Genomic DNA, 24,338 nt, shown 5'->3' with positions numbered 1-24,338 from the left:
TTATTCAAACTCAATGCCCCATCCTCCTTTTGGTAATTTTTTAAACTGCCATTTCTTCCCCAAGACTCTCACCCCATCCTCTTCTCTCTCTCTCTCTCCCTCAATATATCCCTGTAAGCACTTTGAGTTCACTGAGAAAGCGACACACTTTTCCCCCTACTTGCATCCTCCTAAACACAGTGACAAGATCAGAGGCACTGACTGGGTTGGGGGCAGGAAGGAGCCTGCAGAGTGAGTAATCACGGTGGTTACGTGGATGGACACACACGCACAAATTCAACAAACTATAACCTTAAGGTGTGTGCTCTTTATTGTATGTGTTTTGAAGGCTACAAAAAAAATTTTTTTTTAATTTGCTCAAAATGCCATGAGGTCGTCAAGGAAGTGTAAAACTGCATTTTCTAGTTAAAGACACAGGGGAGCAGTTGCTTACTTCATCCAAGGTCAGAAAACAGAAGAGCCCTATTCCAAACCCTTCCCATTACGCCACATGGCTGCTGACCACCGTCACCTCCACTCTGCCCTTGTGTGGGGGCCCCTGTTATGAGTTCTGCCCTCAAAGTCACAGTAAATGCAACTTCTTTACCAAGACTCCTTTAAAAAAAAGTACTCAGGAGCCCCTCATGTTTCATTTCCGGGCCCTTCAGTATCCTGGTTTATAGTCTCAGGGCGAAAATACATAGTTCAGGTTCTGAAATCACACCATCTCCATCAAATCCTGGTCAGCGCTGACCAGCTCTGTGACCCTGGGAGGGTCCCTCAACCTCTCAGTGCCTCCTCTCTCGCTCACTGATCAAAGGAGGATAATTGTGTCAACTGTACAAGGTGGTCATGAGGATTGAAATGGCTACAAATACCAAGGTCCCAAAATGGCGCCCAGCACTTGGGAAGCACTACTGAGTGCGCAGCGTCGTGGGGATCACTAGGATTGTGACCATCATCCCAGTCTTCATCCTTTTCTGCTGATTCCGTGTAAATGCAGGGAGAGGTCAGGGCTCAGTCATCAAGGCACCAGGGGTGACCAATCAAACAGAAACTCATGAGTCAGGAGGAGTCACCCAGGAACCAGAAATTAGTCTAAACAGCCCTAGACAGCTGGCCCAGTTAGCGTTCCGTCATTTGGTGACCAGGCCCCCGTGCCATTCCATCACACCTCATCCGCAGGGACACCGCCTTCCTCTGCAACCATCTTCCTCAGGGCCGCCACTGTGCTGAGGATGGGCACGGCCAGGCCAACACGCAGGAACCGCTGGCTCTTAGAGGGGAAGACCAAGGTGACGCTCAAGAATCTGGAAAATAGGAAGGCGTCCACATCCTTAAAGGACAGCCATGAACTGCCAACGCCATTGGCGTTGGGGTCAAGTCCAACAGTAGGGCTGGTCTCCACTCCCTGGTTGGGTCACTGTACTTTAGGTATACTGTCACCAGGTGGCACCAGAGAGTCAAATCGCCAAAGGGTCTCTGCTCAGTATCGTTTCCATAGTTAGAAATAAAAGGTACCTGATTTAAGAATCACAGTACAGACCTGTGATCTCAAGGTTCTGTTTGTTAAATACATCACGGTGCGCAAAAACGAACTTGGAAATTTAAGATGTAAAAGGGTCAGGCTTCCACTATGGCTCGACACTACTGATGATGTCCTCCTTATTGAAATTCCCCTTGGTAACAGGACTCAGTCTGTCCCTTCTCCCCCCACCCCCCCACACATACTTTCTGGAATCTCTAGTTCTATGTGGTATTGTCCCCACCAGCACACAGGGGCTCCCTCCTCCAGCTCCTGCTTCTCCTCTCCTTCCTGCAACACTGGTCAGTCCACACAGCTCACAGCCACAGCTGGGGCTGGAACCCCGGGCAGTCTAGCCCCCGAGTCAGTGGTCCCAACCCCTGTCCTGTGCTGCACGAGGCCAAGAATCTTAGAAATGCCGCCATCTCAACACCAGCGCGGGACTCAGCAAACTTCCATGACACTGACAATGGCCAGATGCCTTAACGGCCTTAAGACCCAGGCTTCTGGAATGCCTGCCCTGAGTGCCTCTTACGCTTATAAAGCCGAGCCCACCATGCCTCTTACCAGACCTGACTACACTCCTCTTTTCTGTTTTTCTCCTCCCCTTCCACACCCCCTTCCCTTTTTTATTTGCTCCTTAAAGAAACCTTTTCCCTGCACCTTCACGAAAGGCAAAAAGGATGTGGAAACAAAGCCAGGAAAAGCAGGTGGCAACAGATTTTTTTTTTTGCAGATTTGCCCCTGGTTCTGCCCAGAGGCCCTGACTGGCCCATGCCTGCTTCTAAGAGACCCAGAGATGGAAGCCAGGCCATGGCGTGACAGACAAGCTGCAGATCATTCTTTTGGGGGCTCAGGAAGGGACACAGTAACCTTTCACTTGGTCACACTGGGCCACCGGACATCGCCAGCTTTCTAAGGCTGGTTTCTGCAGATGTGCTGGCTGAGATGCGCGAGAGACAGAACGGCAGGTGCCAGGCCAGAAGGTACCCAGGGAGGACGAAGGGCGGGAGTCAAGTTCGCCGCTTGTGATGACCACGTACCTCGTCTGGCGTAGGGGGATGGGCAGTGACACACACAGGAAGGGGTCGAAGGTGTTGCTCTGTTTCAAGCAGTGGGGACAGGTCAAGGAAGATCTGTGAGGGCAAAAGATAAGAGTTTCACGGTGAACAGCACCCACTCAGTTCGGCAGAGCCTCAAACAGTTAAGTATAAAATTGCTGTGTGATCCAGCCATCCCCCTCCCAGATACATACCCCAAAAGAGTTGAAAACAGGGATTTCTACAAACGCTTGCCCACAGATTTCGGAGTAGCGCTAGTCACGAGAATCAAAGGGCGGACACAACCCAAATTCCCATCAGGGTAACCAGATAAATCCAGAAGCAGTAGAGCCACAGAGACAGAGAGCAGATCGGTGGCTGCCGGCAGGGGAGCAGAAGGCAGGGCTTAACGGGTACTGGGTTTTCTCTTGCAGTGATCAAAACGGTCAGGAACTAGACAGAGGTGCTGGTTGCACAATAATGTAATGTCCGTGCCATAAAACTCTATGCTTTACAATGGCTAACTTGGGGCGCCTGGGTGGCTCAGTTGGCTAAGCGACTGCCTTTGGTTCAGGTCACAATCCTGGAGTCCCGGGATCGAGTCCCACATCGGGCTCCCCGCTCGGCAGGGAGTCTGCTTCCCCCACTGACCTCTCTCCTCTCATGCTCTCTTTCTTTCAAATAAATAAATAAAATCTTTAAAAATAATAATAATAAATAATAAAATGGCTAATTTACGTCAGGTGACTTTGACCTCAATTTTTTAAAAAAGGTTGATTCCCGCGTGGCAGTGGAAGGCGAGCGAAAACCCCTCGAGGCAGAATCAGCAAGCTGACCCTGCACGCCGGAAGGGATGTTAGGCCCATGCCTTCTCCTGGTTCTCAGCCTCACTGGGCTCCAGAATCACAGAGGGAGCTTCTCTAAAAATGCAGATATCTCAGCCGGCCTCCCATAGAGGCTGTTCCAAGCAGGGGCGGGGGAGGGGAGCCTCCCCGGGCGATACCTGTGCTCAGCCAGGAGGCAGAACCACCGATGGGCGTCCACCATCCTCGCTGTACCAGTGAAGCAGCCAAGGCTGGAGAAAAGCAGCTAATATGGAAACGGCATTCGCTGAGAACTGGGCATTCTTCTGACCGCTGTGCTTGTATCAACTCACTTTCTGCCCATAACCCCCAGTATTAGCCCCGTTTTGCAGACAAGAAGACCGAGGCACAGAGAAGTTAAGCACCTCTCCCAAGGACCACACAGTTCTTAAGTGGCAAAGCCAGGCTCAGGTTCCGGAGTGCAAGCTCACCGCGGTCCCCCTCCAGTCCTTAGTATAAACAGATGGGGCATGGACCGATTCAGAGCAGGAAGACACAGTTGACTTATATCCTTTGAACTTTCACACTTAATACTCCCTTACTTAAGAGCATGAAACCCTGAGGTTCTCCGGTGCTGACAAAGGCGATCCTAAGCGAGCCGGGCAGAACCACTCAGCCACCCGGGGATGAGTTACCAACCATCCATGACTTTAGAAAACCGAGTATTAGACCTGAGTGTTTCATGTCCAATAACTTGCGGCTTCTGGTAAATTTCCCAATGGGAGAACCACGGTGATCTTTTGGTAAAAACAGTGCATCAGACACCGAGCTCCAGGCGCCTGGGGGGACCTGACGCTTGTGGGGTCCCCTCTGCCACCCTGTTTCTCCTGATCCTTCTCTTCCTTCCCCCATAATGTACCTAGATAGAACACAGGCCTGGAAGACAGATTTTTGTTTTGGGGAAATTTCCAAATCCCTGTTTGCGTCCTTAAGCGAGCCAATAGAAAGGACTATTTTTTCTGACTTGTCTGTGTTTTAGAGCGGACTAATGCTAAGCTGGGCTGCATTTTTCCTGCAGTGTTGCACTGTATGAAATGGAGCTAAGGTCTGTTTTTATGCGGAGCCACAAACCTCTGTAAGGACCAAGGGACGTGTAACTGGTAAAAACATGGAACGGTCTAATTTTACACATAAAGAATGAAGAAAGCATATGGGCTTCATAATCAATAAGCTATAGAAAGGGTGTGAAATACACCTGTCTTTCCGGGGTGAGCCATGAGGACAGAGTGAGTGGGACAGACAGACGAGGCGCAGAGAAGACTCCGGACGTTCCCAAGCTTTGGCCATCCTCACATGTGGCCCGAGGAGTCCTTCTGTCCTTGCTATCCTGGCTGGACAGACGCAGTCCTGTCCTATTGTCCCCCAAGCTTGTTATGGGGGAGGGGGCAGAAACCCACCCCGCTGCCTGTGGACCTTACCCACCCGTCTCCCTCAGGGAGTCCTTCTCGTCAAACTGTTTCTGGTGCAATAACCAACCTTCCAGCTGCTACTGAGACCTAGAACCGTGCTTGTCTTCCTGCCGGGTACAGACGCCCAGACACAAGCCCGGGGCCTTGGTGACACACCTGTCAGCACTCCGACCTCTCTCCGCGGCCAGCCGGACACACCTCCCACCCCTTAGATGCACCTAGCACCACCTGCTCCCTGGACAGGGGACGTCTCTGCCAGCGCTTGTGCCCCTGATAACACACGGGTCAGATGTCACCCCTCCCTCCAAGACCTGCACTGAGAAAACCTAGCAGGGGTTGCTGCCTGTAATGGGGAGATCAGACACTCTGTGGATAAAAGGCACAAATGACAAAGCAAGGAGCACACGGGTGATGCACGCGTGCGCTCACACACATACACACACACACGCCCTCTCATAGGCAAACCCCACCATAGCACCAATCCTTGCTTTTTAAACTCACAGGTGCTTTTAGGTTGTGGTAGCAACCATATGAAATAACCAGTTATTTCTCCTCTAGTCCATAACCCAGTCCAGCACCCCGATCCCACTCCTCCTTCTCTCCTCCTGCAAAGTCAAAAACCCGACACCCTAAAAAGGGGAGCGGGGGGCAGGGGAGCGAGAACCTTCCTGAACAGGGATCTGTGAATTAACCCACAATATATCCTCCAGCTTCTGATTTCATCAAGAAGGGATGATACCACAGCGACTCTCCATCGCCGGCAAGCCCTCCGTGGCGGAGAGCCAGGCTCTGGCACCCAGAGCCAAAGCACCCCCGTTGGGAGGCACCTGCTTGGCTCGGAGCTGGCCCCACCCACCTCCCCGGAAAATCACTTCCCACAGCTCAAAAGCCCTCACTCAGACAGACATCCCTAACTCGATTTTTTTTTGTACTCCCCAAGATTCCGCTCAAAGTGGGTAATTTTCAGCTGTCACTGGTTCCTTTTTGGAAACTTGAACGCCTTGGTTCTTACTCATCATCCTACAGGCACCTACCCAAACGACACTTGTCGCTTCCTCGGGAACCCTCCCGGCTCCCCCCACAGCAGTCGGAGACCATGCGGTATTGTGACTTATAATAAGAAATATGTATTTGGTCTTTGTCCCAGGTCCCGGCGCTGAAACCCTTGGAACCCTTGGAAAAGCTCCTAAAACCCTTGGAAAACCACTAGCATGATCTCCGAAATTGAAAATGATGCCACAACAGGCTTCAAAATCTGCAGCAGCTTCCCATGCCCTTGAGGCGAAAACCCACACCTGCACCACCAGACCCCTGTCCACCCCTCCAGCCATACCTCCTGCCCCCTCCCTCCCCGGCAGCTACCTTGCCCTTTCTGTCCCCTGCTGTGCCGACGTCATTCCAACCCCAGGCCCTTGGCCTCGGCCGTTTTCTCTAACCGGATGACCCGGTCCCCAGATACGTGAATAGCTGACACCTCGTCACTCTGCTCTCAGCTCAAATGTCCCCCCCTCTTAAAATGAAGCCTCCCAGGCCACCTTATCTAAGGCTGGCTGCCTCCCCCACACTCCGAGCCATGTGTTATCACCATCGCGAGCCGCTGTGACGTGTGTGGTGTGTTACCGAACACCTGCTCCAGCAGAACGTGAGCTCCATGAGAACGGGGGCCACACCCTGTTCGCAGCTCCCTTCTGGCGCTGAGAAGGGAAGTGGCCCATCGTAGGTGAAATGGTAAAGATCGAGGGTGTATCTGGAATTAAAGATGGAGACAAGCACGCCAGGGGTACCTGGCTGGTGTCTCTTGCTCTTGTGGGCAGAGTGGTGCTCCTCACTTACCCAGGGGACCCAGCATAAGAGCAGACGCTGGAATATTTGAAAGAAGGGAAGAGAGGGAGCACGTGTGCACGGGAGCCAAGGGGGCCGAGAGAACGGGTGAGTCGAGAAATAAGCAAACTCACTGTACAAAGACACCAGTGAGCAGTACCGGGTGGCAATTCTTGGTGTCTCTGCACTGCAGTCTAACCTACCCTGGTCTTGGACTCCCTTTTCCCTCCTCCTAGACGATCTTTCTCCTCCTCTTTTTTTCTGTCTCATTTTTGTTTCTAGCAGCCCCTACGCCGGGCACCTGCAGATAAGACAGATGCCCAGCACCGAGCTTTCCTGGCTAGCAACGGTCGGCCGCTCCAACACTGAGGCTCGCTCTGTGCACGCCACTGCAGGAAGGAAATGGGCTTTACTAAGTGTACAACAATAACACCTAGGCTCATTTAGAAGCATTTTTAATTAACAAATATGCTCAGTGACCAACGGTAGCATGTCACCAAGGGGAGGCTCTCTGTAATGGATGGCTTCCCTGAAATCCTGATTACTGTGCTCATTCTCACGTGTGAACAGCTTTGGTGCAGGCTGGAGACACTCCCACCTGTTCAATCCTAGCCATCCCTGAAGCCCATCAAAAGGCACACCTCCTCCAAGAAGCCCAGGGGGGTTTCTCTCCATAATCCCCCTTCCCTGCAGTCAGGGCTTTTACTAGACCATCACAGTGCTTGGAAATATACCATCTTATCTTTGAACTTGGAAATACACTGCCTTATCTCAGGCTCTGAACTGTCACATATATGAAAGCCTGAAGAGAATGTTTCTGAACTCAGAGGCAGTGTAATTATCCTCCATGTTGCTGGGAAATCTTCAGCTTGAAAAGAACTTGGCAAACTGGGCTCTCCGACTGCAGGAATGAATGGGAAAGGTCTCGCCAAAGGCTCAATGATTGCCTTGCCAGAGGGGGAAGCCCTGACCTCCACAGTCAGGTTCTAGAACCCCCTTCAGAGGGAGATGGAGGCCCAGGAGCCAGCGAGGCTAACCACCAGGGCCGACAGGAGGGAGAGGTTAATTGGGATCTGTAATGGGAGAAGGGCGCTTGGGTCTCTTGCCTTGGGATCAACAGGAGACCAGTTGCGGGCATCCAAGTCCGGGCGATCCGTTCCAAGCCCATCCCACTCTCCCCTAGATTCTTACCTATACTGCGCTTGAAAGTGACTCTGCACAAAGCTTGGGACTGGAGAAGGCTGAGCTGATGGTGACGGGAGATTCTCGGGGCTTCTGCTGGCTTCAGGCTGAGGCTGCAGAGAGATGAGGGAAGGAAGCAAGATGAGACAAGGCTCCCACCACTCTACCGCCTCCGGACCGCCGAGCCCTGGCCCTTCTGTTGACTTCGCCCCAATTCCATGGCTCCTTTGGTCTCTAGGCCTCCCAAATCCCCTCCGACGGAGAAGGTACTGAGGGAGCAGAGCAGAAGCGGAGGCGTGGGAATGGTCCCACACACCGGACCACCTCCGCCGTGACCTCGGTCTCGCCTGTCCCTGTTCCCTTCCCCATCCTGCTGGGCCCCGCGTGTCTATACCCTGCATGTCTATACCTGCTGGGCCCCGCGTGTCTATACCTCCCATTTGCATCTCCTTCCTGCTGGGCCCCACGTGTCTCTACCCCGCGTGTCTACACTGCTGGACCCCATGTATCTACACCTCCTGTCTGCATCTCCTTCCCGCTGGGCCCTGCATGTCTACACCCTACATATCTATATCTGATGGGCCCTCTGTCTATACCTCCTGTTCGCGTCTCCTTCCTGCTGGGCCCCGTGTGTCTATACCTCATGTGTCTACACCTGCTGGACCTCGTGTGTCTACACCTCCCATTCGCACCGCCTTCCTGCTGGACCCTGCATGTCTACACCTCCTGTTTGTATCTCCTTCCTGCCGGGCCCTGTGTGTCTACACTGCCACCGCTCTGAATGTGTCCACACCACATCTCCCATCCTCCACCTGCTGACCCGCCCCACCCCCATCTCCTGGGAGCCAGTCTGCACGTAAGCATCGGAACACTAGGCTTTGCCTCTCAGAATCACGCGTAAGCCTCCTTCACCCCACATCAGTCCTGCTGTGCCCCGCTTTGTATCCCCTTCTGTACTCCCTTTCTGGTGCTCCTGGAGCAAATTCACACACATGGGAGGCTTAAAGTGGCAGAACTGTATTCTCTCACGGTTCTGGGGACCAGACATCCAAAATCAGCATCCCCAGGCCCCGAACGGGGATGAGGGGGCTCCGGGGAACGCATCCCTCGGCTCTCCTGGCCTCTGGCGGCTGCAGGAATCCCATGGCCAGGGGCCACATCACCTCAGGCTTTATGGCCAGTACATTCAAAGGGCCAGGAGAGGAACGCACAGGAAGTGCATGCGGTAAGACATACCCATGTCTGAAACGTCATTTAAAAATTCATCGAGAAGCAGTAAGATGAGGAAAAACGTAGATGGAGTGCGGCGTATACAGGTGGACAGAGACACGATAATACAATGTGAGTAAAACGTAAACTGTAGAGTCTTGGTGGTGGGTAGGAGGTATCCACTGTATCATTCATTCGCTTTTTCCATCATACGGAATTTTCCATAATGAAAGACTGGGGCAAAGACTCAGTATGGAACCTTCTTACTGGCCCCGTGGTTTTGTGAAGCTGTGTCTTAGCACACGGGATGTGCGAAGGGAAGCGGAAATTGGGACTGGGGGGGAGTCTGATGTCACACGGGGGTGGGGGTGGGGGCTTCCGTGTCCTAAAGACGACTGCCCGGTTCAGTGAACAGCACAGCAGCAGGACTCAGAATCCACTGCTGGGCTCCGGCGACCAGGGACCCAATCCCTCAGAAAGAAAGCTCCTTGGGAACGCTGCCCAACCTCTGAGCCGGATGAGACTGTTACTTAACCCCTTGGCCCCACGACTTCCCAACTTCTATCAAGGGATGCTGAATGACAGTGCCCACCTCGGAGGGGTGTCCTGGAACTGGAGGAGCTAACATATATGACACTTGGAACAGGGAGCACGGTCTGCGGTTGCGGAGACGTGGCAGGGAGTACCTGATGGCTTTTGAAGCCACGGGTAGCGACACGCATGGCGAGATGATTTACCCTGATGCCACGCATGGAGGCGAGCAGCGAGTCCGGAGGGAGGACACAGCTCAGCAGGCTCCAGGGCCCGGGACACAATCGGGAGAGCAGGAGTCATGAGAATGGAAGCAGGGGATGGACTCCAGGTGCCCTGTGTCTGCAGCTCCTAAGTGAGCACTTGGTGGGGCAGCAAAGAGAGGGGGCAGGGACACGCAGGAGCAGCTCCAACGCCCCATCTGGTACCCCGGGAATGCCTGTCTTCTGTTAGTGGACGAGGGAAAATCGAAAGGAGAAGTGGGTCCAGGAAGGGCAAGCGGAGTTTGAGTGGAAGGGGACGGACCCCGGAGGCAGAGCGGACGCTGGGATGTGTGGCTGTGCAGGGCTGAGGCCCCTCGCTTGGTCACAGCAGCCCTTCTGGAACAGGGAGGTGAGGAAGCTCTTTAATCAGGGGTCCTGCCCTCCCATCGCAAGGGACAGGCACATGGCCTGAGTGAGACCAGTGAGACAGTCCTGCCCGGGAATCATGAGCAGAGGGACTGAAAGCCTGAAAACACGGCATCCAACAGTGGTGTCCACACCAGAATCCAGCAGCTCCTGCCACCGGGACCCCCACCCCCACTCCCAGAACTGTCTGGTTCTCGGCTCCCCTCGGAGCCTGCTGCACCTCCCGCCTCTTCCCAGTCAGGCAGCCAAAGACCTCACAGTGACACAAGTTACTTCTGCATCAAGGTGATAACGTGGGGGTCTGGGCGCTGCAGAGGGCAGGACCACCCGGGAGGGCGTATGGAAGGAGAAAATCCCTAGCGAGGCTAGGATGCGAGATAGCAGGGTCATTTGAGAAGCACGGACAAGGACATCAGACCGGGCTGACTCCCCTCTGCCAGCCGAGCCACGCTGGGTGTCTCTGGGCCTTATTCTACATCCAAGGGGAACAGGAGTGGGGCGCCTGGGTGGCTCAGCCAGCAAAGTGTCTGCCTTCAGCGTGGGTCATGCTCCCGGGGTCCTGGGATGGAGCCCCACATTGGGCTTCCTGCTCAGCGGGGACCCTGCTTCTCCCTCTCCCTACTGCTTCCCCTGCTTGTGCTCTCTCCCTCTCTTGCTCTGTTAAATAAATAAATAAAATCTTTGTTAATAAAATAAATAAAAGGAACAGGAATGTTACACCTACCTCCCCAAGCCACCATGAAAATAAAAGAAGACTCTCTAGGGGCACCTGGGTGGCTCAGTGGGTTAAGCCTCTGCCTTCGGCTCGGGTCGTGATCTCAGGGTCCTGGGATCGAGCCCCGCATCGGGCTCTCTGCTCAGTGGGGAGCCTGCTTCCCCCTCTCTCTGCCTGCCTCTCTGCGTACTTGTGATCTTTGTCAAATAAATAAAATAAAAAAAAAAATTCTGTGTCCTGCAAGGAACAGAGTATGTAAGTCATAAATGGTGGCTTCCTCGTCCTCTCCCCCAGCCCCCTACCGTTCTTGATTCTGTAAGAGCGGCAATTTCTGGAAAATTAATACCCCAAAAGATTGCCTATGTGAGACCATGTATAGGAAGGTAAAAATATGCCCTTTTTGCCGGATGAAAGCATTCGAGAACCCTGAAGAAAGTGGTCCTTATGTTTTCTATTCTTGTTTCACATACATCTAGCTATATGGCCTTTACATGTTTTGAAACAGAAATAACCTCAAAAAGAAAAAAAAAAAATTGCTCGGTTACAGAGGACAGTGCCTTTCCTTCCTGGAAAGGGAAAATTAAGTTTCGTGCCGGGTCTGGCTCTGCCTTCAAGCGTCCCCAGCCGGGCCTCTGCAGGCGGCCCAGTTTTCCGAGAGCAGACACCAGGAGATGCTTCCGCCCCAGCTGGGGAAAAAGATCTTTTCCGGTCTCAGTCAGGTCAAGTGAAGACCCGGGCAGGCTCCTCTCTGGGGCCAACAGCCACTGCCCCCATTCTTGCCCAGGACCTCAAGGCTTGGCCTGCGGAAGGAACAGAATGTAGCCGGTGTGGCCCAGAACCATGAACAAGAGGCAGAGGGGCCTGAATGCAGGCGGAGCCATTGGCAGGCCCAGGCTGAAGTCTGGATTTTGTTCCAAAGTATGACAGGAAGCCACTGGAGAAATTTAAGGAGAGTGACATGATCTTTTGTCCTTTCTCAAAAGATGGCCCTGGCTTCAGCATGGAGAACATCTAGCAGAAGGCCAACCATGGCTGCTTTTACTTCAGTCCTCAAGCTGGTAAAAAGAATCACTGGCAAGTCCGCTCATGTTAAAGAAACTCAAGGTCACCTTAAAGAAAGGCCTACGGCTGGTGGACTGTGCTTGGGAGCAAACTTTCCAGAGCGTTCCAGTGAACGCTTCGCCACCCCTCCAGGGGACATTGGTTGTCAATCACAGCCGGGGGGTGCCATCGGCATCCTGTGGGTAGAGGGATATTGCGGAGGCCACATTGCACAGGATCCAGATGTGGAATGTGCAGAATTTGAGAAACCCTTTTCTAGAGTCCCATTTCCCGGATGTGGACCCTGGCTCTCCCATGTACTTGCTGTGTGACTTGGGGCAAATTACTGAACCTCTAGGGGCGCCTGGGTGGCTCAGTGGGTTAAGCCTCTGCCTTCAGCTCAGGTCATAATCCCAGGGTCCTGGGATCGAGTCCCGCATCGGGCTCTCTGCTTGGCGGGGAGCCTGCTTCCCCCTCTTTCTCTGCCTTCCTCTCTGCCTACTTGTGATCTCTGTCTGTCAAATAAATAAATAAATAAAATCTTCAAAAAAAAAAAAAATTACTGAACCTCTCTGTGATCCTCCCTGCCTGTAAGCCCAATACCTCTTCCTGCCCCCAGAGGCCAGCAGAGGAAGACTGAAAGGCAATTTGCAAAGCTGTCTAGCCTTCCTACTCTGCTTTGCAGGTAGGAAGCGCTGCTTGGCACAGCCAGGGAGGAGGAGGAGGGGAACATAGGATAAGAGGCTTTTCCTAGCCACCTGTCTGGTAAGGAAAGGGATTCAGCCCACCTATGAAACAGACTCAAGTTTGATTCTAATTCCCCCAAACAGAAGTTGGGTGACCTGGGGCAACTTCCCTGACCTAACTCTTCCTTAGCTATAAAACATAAGCTATCTTTGCAAACATTAGAGCAGGATGGCTACGTAACATAGTCACCACTCAAGAATTTAGTAGCTGTCTCTTATGAGTCAGTAGTGAAGTAAGTCACAGAAAGCAACAGAGGAGATGCGTGGCACACAGGCATTTTCAGTACACAGTATCTTTCTAAAAAAATACATCATTCTGATTTCAAAATGTGTTCACTGTAAGATTGTGGGATACACAGTGTGGCAGAAATGTATTTCTGCTTCGCATTCCTCTTTTTTGGAGAAGGGACTCAGCCCAAAGACTATGTGAGCACTGGGGGCGCCTGGGTGGCTCAGTCAGTTACGTATCCAACTCTTGATTTCCCCTCAGGTCATGATCCCGGGGTCATGAGATTGAGCCCCGCACTGAGCCCCTCACTGAGCTCCACACTGGGCATGGAGAATGCTTAAGGTTCTCTCTCTCCTTCTACCCCTCCTCCTCACCCCCACTCATGAAAGCACATGCACACTCTCTCCCTCTCTCTCTCTAAAAAAAAGACTAAGTGAGCATTGTTGAGCCTCCTCTTGTCATCGTGTATATGGAGCCAGTCTGAGAATGAAGCCAACAACAAACACAGAGCAGAAGACCTGGGGACATCATCTGAGTTTCTGGATCCAGCCTTACCTGAAGCTGCTACAAGCCTTGGCTTACATGTCATAAAAGCCAATACATGCCCTCTCCTTAAGTAGGATCCAGTCAAATCTCTGTTACCTGCAACTGAAAGGGTCTGAACAGGATAAACAGAAAAGCGTTGTATTTAAAAGAAGAAAAAGCCCACAACCCAGAAACACGATCCCACAAACACCGTAACTTTTGAGTGTGTGGCCTTCCCAGGTTCCGTTGTGGTGATGTCTTTGCTTTGTTTCACTTATGTGTTTTAGGGGTAACCCGGAAGGCTTTTGTTAAAATAAGAAAATAGGCTTTCAAGATGGACCCCCTTGTACTTGGAACACAGGAACTTCTTGAGCTGTGTTGCTTTGGGAAGGTTACTCGACCTCTCTGATTCTTGGTTTATCCATATATACGATGGAGATTATAATCCTAGTAGCACTCCGTAACACCAAAAGTTACTCAGACCGTATATAACACTCCTAAGATGTGATCTGAGGAGGTGTGTACAATCTCTACTTTCCTTGAGCAATGGGTTCACCTGCTGTCCTGAGTGTAAGGGCTGTTGTTACAGGTCTGTCAAACTCTGAGCTTTTAATTACACTATATTATTTAAAAGAGGTCTATTCTTATTCGAGACATCTATGCTTCTCCCCTCCTTTTCTTAAACTTGCAACTGGTTGGTTTTTTTTTTATTTTTTTAAGATTTTATTTATTTATTAGCGAGAGAGAGAGAGAACAAGCGGTGGGAGCAGCAAAGGGAGAGGGAGAAGCAGGCTCTCCACTGAGCAGGGAACCCGAGGCAGGACTTGATCCCAGCACCTTGGGATCATGTCCTGAGCCAAAGGTCAGACACAGGTGACCTGTGCCTGACTATTTACCAAAGCTTGTGTGACACCTCTTTAAATTACAGCCTATTATTCACAGATGTTGTTAAAATAACTTTGCTCACTCATGGGATAATGACTTCACTCGCTTTGACTTCCTTGAGAGATAAAAAGATAGCAGGAAAGCAGAACCCATTGTTGATCTTTATTTAGCGAAACCCATAGAGAACACAGCTGATATCAATTAACTGTGGTCTTACAAATGATGTAGTGCTTTCTTACTCCCAGAGATTTGGGGTTTCATCAAAATCTGGGAATGCTAAGTACACACATGTAATCAACCATCCTGTGTTTGGAGAGAAAAAAAAAAGACTGGAAGAGGTAAAATGGAACTATCTGAAATACTCATGGCTAGGGCGCCTGGGTGTCATGACTGGTTAAGTGAACAATTCTGGGCTTCAGCTCCAGTTGTGATCTCTGGGTTGTGAGATCGAGCCCCACGTCAGGCTCTGTGCTGAGCATGGAGTCAGCTTGACAGTCTCTCTCCCCCCTCCCTCTGCCCCTTCTGCATAAGCTCTCTGCTCTCTAAAAATAAATCTTAAAACAAGCAGAAGAAAAAGAAAATAATGGTTAAAAAGAATGAAATGCTCATGGCCTCAGATGGCCATCTTAATGCTGGAATATAGACACAAAGGAGATTTTCAAACTTTAAAATGAAAGGAAAACCCTATTCACTAGACAGATCCCTGGAGGACAGAGGACCAGAAATCCTGTGGTGGGAGGAAATGTCACGCCTATAGCCTACAGAGCTAAGAGAAAGGAGCACGGAACAGCTTTGTGGACACAGGAGGCAGGATACACGGGAGCCTCGAAACACAACGCAGTGTTCCAAGAGTGACCCACCTTCTCGGCCCCCGGCCACCGGGACGAGCCCTCCAAATCCTCGTGCACCCGATCCAGCAACCAGAGCAGGAACTCCAGGGCGTCGTGCTGGCCATTGTCTTGGAACTGAGAGCCGTACTTGGACACGGCGTTCTGAGAGGAAAGTAGAGAGTCAAAGGGTCAGTGTGGCCCTGGGAACAGCCAAGTTTGCACCTGGAAGCACCAAGTCTACCAGGGGTCACTACTCAGCCCTGAGCGGGGCTGACAACGTGGAAACAGCATGGAATGAGAACAATGGGCCAAAGCCTGCCCTTGGAGGGCAGTGTCTGCAAATGCTCTCCAGGCGGTCCACAGAGAAGGCACCTGCTGATAACACGTCCTGTCCTTCGGAAACCCACAGGGCTGTCTTGGTTGCCTGCTCCCCTTGGCCACCTCCATCAGTCTATCCCTATCCCCTGGTTCTTAGCTCCCGCAGGTGGAAGCATCTGGCCCTACTCTCTCCCTCGGTGACTCATTCACTCCCGCGGCTTCGGCTCTCTGTTGGGAAAGACCGCGGGGCGGGTGCCCTAAACACCCCCTCTTTCTAGTGGGTGTGGAATCACACTTCTGTGGTTAGATCCCACGAGGGCTGAGCCAGCCCTTCACCCGTTCAGTCCATATTTACCCGGTGCCCACCACGTGCCAGATACTATTGTAGGGACGGGGTTACAACAGCGGAAACAAGGCACACGATAGATAGCCACCGGGCTTTCATTCCCTCCGCCCCTCCTGTCAAACTGTGCCGCAACTTTGTCGTTTTCTACGGGAAGGCATATTCCGAGTATTTTTTTTTTAAGGTTTATTTTAAAGGGTAACATATGGACATACTTAAAGAATTCAAGACATAAAAAAAGACCATCATGAAAAGTCTTCCCTCCACCCAGCTCCCCAGCTCTGGGAACCGGTCCCGGGGCGGGGGGCGGGGGGGTGGTACTCTTAGCATTTTTCTCAAGCATCTTTCCAGGGAAAAAAATTTTTTTTTCAAATGCATGTGCAAGCAGGAGCATCTGAGAGTAAGCAAATCCCCTTGCCTGTGCGCGCGTGCACAAGCAGGTGCACACAGGCCACGGTGGTTGTTTGCCCCGCCCCCTTAGACACCGCCTGCCATCAAGCCCCGCCCCATGCAAGGCTGTCCTTGGCTCCCTTGAGAGCTGTCTAAGCTCTGGGCCCAGATGATCCTCGCCAATGCCAACCAAATCAGACAGCTTGGTCTTTTTCCTTTCCTCTTCTTTAATCCTTCCACTGGGATTTAAAGGAAACTCTAGGATATGACAAAGCAAAATTCAAGATGGAATTAGCTGAAATACCAGTTGGGAGTCTTTCTTCTAGGTCTTCCTAGCTCAGGGTTCAGTGGAGGATCTAGTTTGGATTCCTTCTCCAGATTTCTTTGTCCCTTGACCCTCCAAGGAGGGCTGCCAGATTTCGCAAATAAAATTACAAGGGGCTCAGTTAAGTGTGAATTTCTGATAAGCAAATGATTGTGTTTAATAGAAGTATAGCCCATGCAGTTATTTGGGATATATTCACACTAAAATGGGACCCGTTGTTTAATTGAAATTCAAATGTAACTGGGGCATTACCATCCCACTGTCCATCCTCAGTACCAGCATTGTCTGGGCAGGGAGCAGCCACCTCCAAGCCAAAATTTCCAAAAACCAGCTCTCCCTCTTAACATCAGGTCCTCTCTCAGAGTCTCTCTCCAGCCCCTGTAGGTCAGTGCCAAGCAGTCTCGGTGACTCCTCAGCAGCAACCCATTCCCGCCAGAGTCCTAACTGCTGCAGACCCAGATGATGGCTCCTTCCAGGCTTGGGAAGCAGGCCCATCCCCCACCCTCACCCCCAAGCTGGGTAACTTCATACCTTGGCTCAAACCTCCCCTGACTCACCATCTAACAATTCACCCTCCTCCCATCTGGCCCCAACCCCGTCTTTCACTATCCTCCCCCAGGTTGGAGAGCTCCGGCTAACCCAGCGACTTGGGTGCCCCAAACCTTGTTCTTCCCAATCCTACGGTCTACACCTTGATGTTTTCTTCCTTCCACGTGAAACCCATTCCCGTCCCCCAAATCGTGTTAACCCTTCCAGACCTAAGCTCTTCCTTGTAGCCTGGCAGGGAGGCCACGCAACCTTTCCAGAAAGAATGTAAGGATTTCAAGACAGACAAGCTGGGACCTTGGACATGTCCTTCTAGAGAGACAGGGTGATTCTGCTTTGGGGGATCTGGCACAAGGAAATGCGAGCTAGGAGCAAAGATACTGCTAAGTACTGAAGTCTCCTGGGGAAGACTTACGGCACACTCAGCGGGCCTTAAAAATGATGAAATAATGAGAAGAAAATCAATGAGCCTATCATTTTTTTCTTAAAGTGCAAAAATACCTATTTGAGGTTGTTTGGTATCTATCTCTCTATATATATATCCACAGCTAGAAAAGCCCAGAAATACATGGAAGTATATTAAATGGTTATCACAGAAGGATGGGACCATAAGTGATTTTTTTTTTTTTTTTAAACAGTGAATTTTGTCCTTTGGCTTTTTTCTGATAAGAATGGTCTCTGGCAGGTATTTGTACAGAGTTTGGGCTTTTTCAAAATAACTTGACCTATTGATTCCTAACAGAAGACACACAAAGTCTATGAAAATGTCACCAGAGCTGTATTAAAGCAAAATCCTCACTTGGGGGAGATGGACGGAAATATCTCATCCTTCTACCCCTCAACCTGACATAGCTCTAGCTGCGTGTGCGTTTCTCTCAACACTGATAATTTCTAACACGTCTCTTACAAAATCATTCCTAGTTATTTGCTATTTCCAGTGGTTTTTCATGAAGGAAATCTGATTTTTCATACGTTCTACATGGTGATTACTTTTGATTTTCTATCTTGCTTCTGACCTCATTAGTGACCACCGTAATGCCACAATAGGGATTTCTAGACCCATCTAGCAACTTCCCTTCTGATTTCAATCTTTTCTACTCCATTTCTATTTTGTGTCTTACTGTTTCATCCAGAACTTTCAAAGTATAAGAGCAATGAAGAAGACATCCTTGCCTGTAAAAGGCAATGCCTCTTGTATATCACGTGAGGCATACTGTGTGTCTAAAACTGTAGGTCTAAAAGTGATGGTTAAGTACGTAAGCTAAGATAAACTCCAGATGGCTGAAATCCTTAATACAGCCATGGGAAAAACTAGAAATACATAACACAGAACCTTTACCAAAAGGTATGACATAAATAAAATCTACAACTTCCAGGATTGGGATACGAAGGAGAGAGTTTGCGGAAAATATTTATGGCAAGCGTAAGGGTTAAGGAACTCAGAGAAACAAGTAAAAAGAGCGTTGAGACCCAGCAGAATGGACAGTCAACATGGACAGGAAAACCCAGGCGCAGTCTCACAACTAGTAAAACAGTATAAAAATCCTGTACCTCACTCTTAATCAAAGAAACAGAAATAAAAGTGAGATGCTATTTCTTTTTGTTCAGTAAGCTGAAACATAACATTAGCCTTTGTTCCCGGCACAGGAAAAAATGACCACCGTGTGACCCACCATAGAGCTGTTATCTAATGCTAACTATGGCAATCATATTGCAACAAACATATCAAATCAACTTGTTGTATACCTTAAACTTACACAATGTTGCATGGCAGGGATAGCTCAATTTTTTTTAACGGGTGCACGGCACTGGACGTAAGTTAAACCTCAGCAACACTGATTAAAAAAAAACACATAGAACTAAAACAGTCATATCTTTGCTTTGATCACCTAAGTTCACGTCAAGGGATCAAATTTAAGAAATGGCCAGAGCTGAGGACAACGATTTAAGTAGCAGGATTTCCAGTACAGTGTGATAATTAGAAATTAGACATTGTCAATTAGACACTGACTTGTACAGTCAAATGTCTCTGCAGGGAATGGTTCATGGATTGAAATATGACGCAATCATTTAAAATTAAGTTTTACAGAATGTTGTAATGACCAGAAGAGAGACTTAGGATAATATTTACATGAAAAGAGCAGGATACAATACTGGAAATTTCCAACATGTAGATGTTCTGATACACATCGATGTTTATGAAGGCTATCTCTGAAGGGTCCAGTTCCAAATCACTTTTGACGTTTTTAGCACCTGCCAAGTTTCTATACCATGCACATATTTAATGAACATCATTAGAGAAGCCAAGTGTCATAGATAATACCATGGACAGGATCTGTTTTCAGGTGTTTATTCATGTGCTGTTGAAACAGAGAGGTCCTACTGTCCGTAGGCTGCGTGTCTGGGAGGTCAGGAAAGAGGACACTGCAAAGCCATCCCATATGCATGGCTGGGATTGGGGTAACTGAGTCCGGCATGCCGGGCACTTCCCTATTCCCCCCTTCCTTGGTCTGAAGCGATCAATCCCTCCTCAAGACCCAACTCTTGGACAGAACCTTCCGCACTTGTCCCCAAACAATTCTCCAGACCCTCTACCCAGGGGAAGAGCTCCCATTAATTAATTAATTTTTAAAAAGATTTTATTTATTTAATTGATAAAGAGGGAGAACGCAAGTGGGGGTGAGGGGGTGGGAGAGGGAGAAGCAGACTCCCCATTGATCATCAGGGAGCCCCATGACAGGCTGGATGCCAGGACCCTGGGATCAGGACTTGAGCTGAAGGCAGGTGCCTAACCGCCTGAGCCACCCGGGCACCCCTTCTGTTAATTTGTTTCATCTTGCATTCACGCTGCCCCAACCACAGAAGGCCCCTCAGCCCCACCTGCCCCGGGGTGATCGCAGTAATCAGTGACTGACAAGGCGGGCACATCCCCAAGCTCCCCTGACCTTGCCTGACCTCTCCTGATGGTTACTTCTCTGGGGACATACCCTCCCACGCCCCCCACCCCCATCAATCACCACCTCCTGCTGCAACTGCCTTCTGAGTGCCTTGTATTTTGATTCTCCAGCCCTTGTCACCAGCTCTGATCACCGGCCTATGGGATCACTGCATTAACACCACCTCTCCCGCTGGATGGGGAACTCCTAGAAAGCAGCCCCAGGAGGTTTTGCACTCAGGGCTTCTCGTGAATTCCTTGTTCCTGGGAGAGCGTCGGGACACTCCAGAAATGTTTGCTGGGTGAAGGGATGTTTCCTTATTATAAAACAAGAGGAGCCCACCTAGTCTGTAATCAGTAGGGTTTACTGAGAGCCCAGATGCTGTCCTCACCGGCTCCCTCCAGGCTCTGGCTACCCAAAAAGTCCCCGGAAACCTCAGATGACATCACCCATGTTAACAATTAACAACCAGACTAGCCTTCACTTCCCCGGGGCTCCCAGGGAGCCTCCAGGCCCTGGGGATTAAAGTGCAGGGGTGAGATAGGAAATCCTGGTGAGTCACCCGAGAGAGTGTTTACTAATTTGGAAGATTTTTTTCAAGCTACTTCTGTCTCTCCCGTGGGGGCAGGACCTGCAGGAGAACAGGAGAAGTATAAAAACATTACTTCCCTCCCTCCCTCCCCCATGCCTCTCTAGGTGAGAAGGCAGAATGGCAGGAATAACAAAATGCAGAGAACTCACCCATCCTCACGATGATCTGATAAGGTGGGTACCGTTCTGTCCCATTTCCCAGAGGAGGACAGTTGAAGCACAGTGGGATTTGTTAACTCGCTGGAGGTCACAAAGCTCCAGAGACCATGCTGTTAACCACACTCTACCCTACAGCAGTCCCCCACATCCCAAGTTTTCTGTGGTTTCAGGTCCTCGCGGGCAAACCTTGTGAGGAAGCAGACAACCCTCCCGACTTAGGTCAGAAGCTCAATGGTGTGGCAACACCGACCTCCCCCGCCTTGCCTGGCCTCATCACCTTGGCATTTTATCACCTTGCATCCTTGCCAGAAGGGTGAGTACAGCATATAATATTTGCAGAGAGAGACGCCACATTCCCCTACCTTTTATTATGGTATGCTGTTATAACTGTTCCTTTATGATGAGTTACTGCTGTTCCTCTCCTACAGTACCTGACTTACAAAGTAAGCTTTACCGCACGTAAGTATGCATGTGTAGGAAGAAACATGGTATTAATCTATGGCTTCAGGCACCCACTGGGGGTCTTGGGATGTATCCCCCAAGCATAAGCAGGGGAACACCGTACTGCCTCATTACTGAGAAGGCGAATGCTGCCACAGGGAGATGCGAATGACATCCTATTGACCCACTGACCTGCAGAACAGAGAGGAGAGCAGGAGGCTGGCACCCTGTGGGTCACATGGCAAAGATTGCTTTTTCAGGCTGAAACTCAAGAGCGGTGATGCCTGTGGAATGAACACTGACAGGTTCCCCTCCCCCAAGAACAATCTTTAGTCCATGGGGAGCCTCAGCTCTCTGCCCAGAGCTGTGGTTTTGGTAGCAGGAAGCAAGCCATGTGCATCAATGATCAGGAATTCTGTAATCCAACTGGGATCCCAGACACGCGGCTGAACCCTGAGGGGGTTCGTGAGACATACAGAACTTCCAGGGCCACAGGACCCTACAGGGTAGGGTAAAGTAGATGGTGATCCCGCCACCAGTGAATTGCAACCCCAAACTAAGGCATGGTGGGCGATTTAAGGTGCACTTTCTCCAACAGAGCACGCTCACTGACTCTCCCCGGGGCACTCAGCACAGTACCCGGCCCACATGAATTCATCTTCCACTGGGTTTAGAATAAAACCCAAACTCCTTACCACGGCCTTGGCCTCGAAGACCTTGCAGAATCTGACGCTCCAGGCCACTAGTTTTCTTTTCGTGCCTCCAGGCCTGAGGCTCTGGGGCTCTCTGTTCCCTCTACCTGGGTCACTCCTAGCCCCTTGACCAGGCGGCGTCCTTGTCATTCAGTTCTCAACGCCAGCATCCCCTCCTTCCTCAGAGGCCTTTCGAATCAGGCTTGCCACGCCACACCCCTCCAGACTGGAAAGAGCCCCGCAGCGCTAGATCGCCACCGGGACCCAAAGGCCTTCAACTTCAACAAATGTTTGTTGAATGCAAAAATGCTGAATACACCCAAATCGACTCCCCCTTCCTCCCTCCACCCCCAAAACACCTGGGAGAAATCCACAGAGAAGACTTCGGCAAGCGATAGCACAACACATCACCGCGGAACAAAGGCGGCGAGCCGAGCTGCCGCGCTGGGTGCCCTCGGATGAGGGTCCCGAGAAGACCCTTTCCGGCCGTGGCGCGCGCTTTGGCCATCGCGGCGGGGGCGGGAGGCGGGCGCGCTGCCTACCTTGAACTCGGCGGAAAGTTGGGGCGTGTACTCGCGCGTCCAGAGCGCGCGCACCAGCGCCGCCAGCTGCTCGGTGACCTCGGCGCGGCCCGGCGCCGCCCGGTAGCGCCCCAGCGCCAGGAACTCGGCCAGCAGGTCGGTGTTGCTGAGACACTGCACCACGGCGTTCATGAAACAGGTGTTGCCGTGGTTCTTCAAGCCCTGCGCGCCCGGGGGCCGCGCGCCGTCGCCGGCGGGGGGCTGGGGCTGGGCGCCGGGCAGGCGATCCTCCCCTGAGCTCCCGCGCGCGGCCGGGGCGGGGCCCGGCGCGCAGGCGAAGCCCCCCTCGCCGTCCCCGTCGCCCTCGCGGGATCCCGGCTGGGGCCGCGGCCGAGGAGGCGAGGCCCCCGGGCGGGAGCGGCTGCCCAGCGCCAGCAGGAAGCGGCTGAACAGGCGACGCAGGGAGCGGCGGCGGCGGCGGGGCCGGGGCGCGGGCGGCCCCTCTCCCGCCGCGGCTCCCACGCCCGGGTCCATGGCTCCCGCTCGCGCGCCCTCGGAGCCGAGACCCCCGGCCGCGAGACGGACGCGCCGCTAACCGACCCTGACGGCCCCGGAAAAGCTGCGGGTGCGGACTACCTGCGGGCCAGGTGTGCCGGGACCGGGCAGAGGCGGAGCCAGGGGCGGAGCCGCCCCGCCCCGCCCCGCGCGGGAATCCGGCCGCAGGGCCCGCCCAGGGCAGCGCCACCAGCCCCCACCCCGCCGGGCCCGGCCCCGCGGCGCCGCCAGCGAGCAGAGGCGCGGGACTCGCCCGCTCTGGGTCCCCACCCTTCCTTACCTCTTAACCAACCGACGCCCCGAATTTCACTCCCACTCCCGCCAGCCTGCAAGCTGCGGAGCGGTAGAGGGGTGGTACATTGGAAAGCGCCTGCTGGATTGCCCAGCCCCGGATAGCCTGAGTTTCTGGGAATTACGTGGAGGTGAATATGAAGAACGGGAAAAGGGAGACTCCCCAAGGGGCAGCCTCCGGCGCAGCGAGAGGCGCGCACCGGGAGCTGGGACCGGCTCGGGGAGTGACCGCGGGGTCCTCCCACTTGCAGGAGCAGGTGTGCGCGCACAGGTGGCGCTGCCTCCAGCCCGTCTGTCCCGGTCCGGGAGGCCTTCCAGGACTGGGAGCCGCGCGTTGCCCCGGGAAGAATCATCCGGGATGGTTGTGATTTCCTTCTTTCCACTGCAGACCAGGTCAGAGTCGCTTCCCCAAAACCTGCAAACGAGACTTCAGCGTCCTAGCGGGCCCGAGGAGGTTCGCGCCAGTACCGAGGCCAAGAAACCGGAACTCGACCCGGCTTTGCAGTCGGCCGAGCACACAGGCTGGCTCTTTCCAACCTCGGTGTTTGCTTACCAGGAAGTTTTCCGGCCCTCGGGCGCGCCTCCTGTGCGGTCCCCTCGCTGAATTGGTGCCCAATCGGAACTGGCTTGGCCTTGCCCCTCCCTTGGTTTCCTGGGTGACCCTGGGGGCCTCTGCTCACTTGACCCTGTAACTGTCAGGTTTATAATTAATCAGGCAAAGTCTTGCAGACGAATTTCTCATCATTTTCTGGCTCAGAAAGACATCAGCGGGACGCATTATTACATCAACGCCCTGAAATGTTACTTGATAGGTGATCATTTATTAAAATATCTGCCTTGATGTGTCAAATAGGGTCCCAGTAGATGACCTGATGCAAAACAAAGCGGGGGGAGGGGGGAGCATTAGTTAAAGAATTTAAAAAACAGGCCTACAACAAAAAAAGTGTACTGTGATTTGGAGACTTGAAGTGTTTCTTGAAATGCCATGATTTTTCCTCTCTGGGGAAAAAAAAAAATGTTTGGATGATCAGTATACAAAGGCCAACCACTTCCCTTCCCTCGCCCAGAAAA

General features: G+C 51.9%; 1 protein-coding gene across 2 annotated transcripts in view; it reads right to left on the bottom strand.

The window, feature by feature from the left end:
• Positions 1-23,067, bottom strand: part of USP43 (ubiquitin specific peptidase 43) — a 50,239-nt gene extending 27,172 nt beyond the window's left edge. For both annotated transcript variants that reach the window (XM_082708205.1, XM_082708206.1), the window contains exons 1-5: positions 22,443-23,067; positions 15,190-15,321; positions 7,829-7,932; positions 2,548-2,640; positions 1,154-1,289 (exon numbers count right to left, since the gene is read on the bottom strand). In XM_082708205.1, the coding sequence (XP_082564331.1) occupies positions 1,154-1,289; positions 2,548-2,640; positions 7,829-7,932; positions 15,190-15,321; positions 22,443-22,955 (978 nt within the window). In that variant the 5' untranslated portion in view covers positions 22,956-23,067. The remainder of the gene's footprint in view (positions 1-1,153; positions 1,290-2,547; positions 2,641-7,828; positions 7,933-15,189; positions 15,322-22,442) is intronic.
• Between the last annotated feature and the right edge of the window lie 1,271 nt (positions 23,068-24,338).

This window comes from Mustela nivalis (assembly GCF_964662115.1).
Source record: "Mustela nivalis genome assembly, chromosome: 17".
NCBI lineage: Eukaryota > Metazoa > Chordata > Mammalia > Carnivora > Mustelidae > Mustela > Mustela nivalis.
This window is presented reverse-complemented; position numbering and strand designations above follow the sequence as displayed.